The 4,083-nt window shown below is 35.6% G+C and overlaps 1 protein-coding gene across 1 annotated transcript; it reads right to left on the bottom strand.

Moving 5' to 3' along the window:
- Window positions 1–450: 450 nt before the first annotated feature.
- Window positions 451–1,944, bottom strand: BDR25DRAFT_335025 (uncharacterized protein). Its single transcript, XM_033692976.1, has one exon. The coding sequence runs from the start codon at window positions 1,614–1,616 to the stop codon at window positions 657–659; it is 960 nt and encodes a 319-aa protein (XP_033546357.1). The 5' UTR covers window positions 1,617–1,944; the 3' UTR covers window positions 451–656.
- Between the last annotated feature and the right edge of the window lie 2,139 nt (window positions 1,945–4,083).

The raw sequence follows: 4,083 nt of genomic DNA, 5'->3' as shown, positions 1-4,083 counted from the left end.
GCTGTGTGCAGACAGAAACTAGGTTCGCTGAAGAAACCCATGTTTGCTAATGACATAGGTTTAGGAGCTTTCCATTCTACCATTTTCCTCCAACTTCCTTCTTCTAAACCGAAATTTGTTCAGCCAAACAGCCTTGTAGCAGCTTTGCTTTTTGATCATCACATTCTCGCGTGAGGGCCATGGACTGACGGTAGCGATCGGGCTAAATCACAGTAACTTGAACCTGCTAAACAAGCGATGAACAGCAGATTATAAAGTCAGAAGGTTTATTCGCGACATATATCCAGTATAAGCTAATACCAAAAGGGCAGCCATGAGCAAATTTGCAAGGGAGAGGTAGGTAGGTGGACGGCACCGGGGTTTTGTGCTGCTGCTGTGCAGAGGTACGAGGCCGCTATCCAATACCATATCTTTATATTCCAATCGCATATGGACACAGGACGCTAGATAGAGAGTTTCTTGCTCTACGCATCGTTCAAAATGTCGGTGGTGCATCTGCAGTTGCCCAGCGCCTGAGGTCAGGCCGGATGGGAGAAAGGTTCAGCTGAGGGGCTGTTAAAGTTCTGTACAAGGCCCTCCAGAAGAAACGCTGTTATGCCCCTAAAGCTCTCAACAGTTTGCCGCCACGAGCAGTGAGGGTTGTCGAGCCGCACCGGCTACCATACCCATGAATCCACCGTAAGAGCAACTAGTGCTTTCTCACTCTCTAGCTCCGTGACATAATTTTCTCCACCCAGTCTCCGTACCATCGCATTCCACCAAAAATCTTTTGGGCCATATCTTAACGGTGTAGTGAACTCCCAATAATCTGGATACCAGCCCGCAGACTCCCAGTCTAAAAATGCCGAAATATGACCATCGAGAACCATGACATTATGATGCTTGAGATCGCCATGAGTGAAAACAATCGGATGCTGTGACTTTCGGATCTTCTCGGCAATTCTAACAGTCTCTTCAAACTCCTCTCGCGTCGTGAAGCTGTGGCTGGAGACCGTGCTGAAAAGGTGGTTGTTGAATTCTGCCTCGGACTCACACGGTCCGACAGCATGATTAGGGATGCGTACGCTCCTGATTGCAGTGCCCAAAACGGAACAGATCTGATTATTGCCACCTGGGCGTTCCCATCTCCGCATGACTTGCAAGATGCACTGCAGTTCTGCAAAAACACTCTCACGCTCGTTGTCGGTCATTTTCTCATACAATTCACCCAATTCTTTTCCCGGTATGCGTGTCATAAGAATCGAAACGGGCGCATGTGGTGTATCGGGATGATCGCCGTATGAAAGGATCTTTGACACTGGAAAGCCCGCCGCCCGCGCAATCATGGTTGCCGCTACTTCTTCAAGCCGCGTACCGTCTGACCACTTTAACACCAATCCAAACGGAAGGGCTGCGATCTGGTTATCGAATGGAATGCCACACCATCGGCAGTAGTGGTACGAGAAGGTCTGAAGGTAATCATGAACAAATCCGACAGCCCGACGAATAGTAGGCGGCAACAGCCGTGGTGCGGGTGGAATTGTTGAAGCCAAATCAACGGATCCAAGGACTTGGTGAGGCCAAGTAAAGGTAGGCAAGAGAATCTTGGGCACAAGATACCCTAGCCAACCCATCATGATAAGCTAAGAACAAGAGATATTGATTTGGGGATAGGGCCGTTGGGCCGTCCAAGAGACAGATCCGTGAAGATATTTGCGTGTCGTGATGCGTATGGGGCTTACGTGGACGGTCTTCCAATCCTACAAGGCCGATGTTTACTTCTCCGACGTCGTTCTGTTTCTTCGCGTCAGATCCTTCCTTAGCAAAGAGCAGCGCGTCCCGCTTCGTAACCAAGCTGTCAAATTTCTAGGTCTCCTAGAAGAGAGTCCAGGTCAAGCAGAAAATAATCGCATATATCGTTGAGAGAGAGAGAGAGAGAGCGTGATGGTGACGAGCTGCCTTTCATTGTTGTGATCACTGGGAAAAAGTTATCTCAGCGAGCTCAGACAGTCAAGGCTTTAATTAGCGCCACACTATACTCCTTAAAGTAAAGCTGTTTTCTTACAGTCTGCTAAGTTTTTTCTAAACTAATTAAAAGCTATAATTTTCTTAAAGCTCCTCCTGTCTAAGAGACTTTAGTGCGCTTATGTAAGTATAACACTTTTAATTTTTTTAACTATAGCTAGAAAATTAACTTCTTAATAATTTTTAGCCCTTTTTAGGTAGCTACAACTCTCTTACTTTTTTTATACTATTATTAGTACTATACCTATAATTAATCTTACTTTAACAAGAAAATTCTAGCTTTTATATGCAAAAACATGTTATTTATTATTATTTTTTTACTTAACACCTGCTACTTACTTACCTTACTAGCTTTATTATATCTTTTATTTTAATAACATTGTCTTAAGGCTTTTCTACCTTCTAGCATTTTAATTTATAGTATACTATAGAGTTATTCTTGCTACTTTTTATGCTTTTATTATCTTTCTTGCTGCCTAACTCTTTTAATTTTTTATTTAACACACACCTACTAACTACTTACTAGCCTCTTATATTTTAAGTAGATAAACTTATAAAAGTACTTTAGCTTCTAAGATAGCTTAATTTTAGTATTAGTAACTTTCTACACACTTTTTATGTTAATTTAGTTCTATATACCTATCTATCTGCTGCCTACATATTATATATTTATGTAGCTTTAGAACAACTATATAGTTTAAAGATACTCTTAAGAGATTAATATACATCTAAAAATATAGTTAATATTAAAAAGCTATTATATAAACTTAACTTATTAGTAGCACACTCCCTTTTTACAAAGTATAATATTAAGACTAAGGTAAAAATAAGTAGCTTTAATATTAGTAATTTTAATAGCTAAATTATAGTTACTACACTAAAGTAGTCTTTATTACTTTAGAATCTAATATAAAACTATTAAAGTGCTTAGTCTAGTTATAAAGTAAAAAAAGTGTTAACTAATTTTACTCTTTACTTAATTACTTTTATTATTATGTAAAAGTGTGCTAAAAAGTAATTAAATTATTTTTTAAAGATACTTAAACATTATCTTTATAGTAGTAATATAAGAAAGTGTGTTATTAAAGTTATATCTAGTCTTAGCTTATGCAACTTTTATAAGATTATTAATAAAAAAATTAGATATATTATAAAATAGTTAAAAGTTTAGTAGGTATATTCTCTAACATTTTTTTTTAATTCTAGCGCTAAAAAGTTTACTAAAATAGTAATAACTATAGCTTAAAACTCTTAGCTTATTATTATTTATAATAATTTTAACTATTTAGACTAAACTTATAATTATGCTCTAGGTGTGCTAACATAAATTATGTGTAATCTTATAACTGCTCTTACTGTTAAGTGCTTATAGCTACTAAAAAGCAGTCTTTAATAAAGCATGCTTAACTATACTATTTCTCTTTAAGTAAAATCTATATACTAGGCCTTTAGTATAAAACAAGATTTAATATTAAAAGAGATTACATATTATTATTTTTTAAGCACAGTAAGTTCTGTGCACAGAGCTACTATATAGTTAATGTTTAATTCACATGCTATAGCCCTTTTAAGTATGCTATTAGTTAACGTTCTTTTACTGTAGCTAGTTAGTTAGGTCTAAAACCTTAGTACTATTTTCTATAATAAAAGTACTATTAAAAGGACATATAAGGTTTATAACAACATCTAGATTAAATAGTTTAGGCTAAGTAAAAACTTTTTATCTAATACTTTTACTATATTTTTTAATTATCTTTAGCTAATATAGGGTAATTAAAAGATAGTAGAGCATATTTAGAGTATCTGTTATAAGCAGTAGCTTACTTACTGTCTATATAATTACTACAACTAGATAGTTAGCCTTTCTGCATATTTCTATATTCTCTAGGCTTTAACTTATATAATTATTAAAACTTATTAAAGTAGTCCTAATAGTGTTAAGTCTTTTTTAAATATACTTTATAATATTACTTACTAAAAGTAAACTAGTATTAACTATAATAACATTAAGTATTATTTAGTTACTTTGCTTATTTAGTTAAGTTAAAATACTTAAATTCTTTCTTTTTTTTATACTAA

Source organism: Lindgomyces ingoldianus (assembly GCF_010093535.1).
Source record: "Lindgomyces ingoldianus strain ATCC 200398 unplaced genomic scaffold BDR25scaffold_21, whole genome shotgun sequence".
Lineage (NCBI taxonomy): Eukaryota > Fungi > Ascomycota > Dothideomycetes > Pleosporales > Lindgomycetaceae > Lindgomyces > Lindgomyces ingoldianus.
The sequence above is the reverse complement of the archived record's forward strand: the minus strand, read 5'-3'. Positions and strand labels throughout refer to the sequence as shown.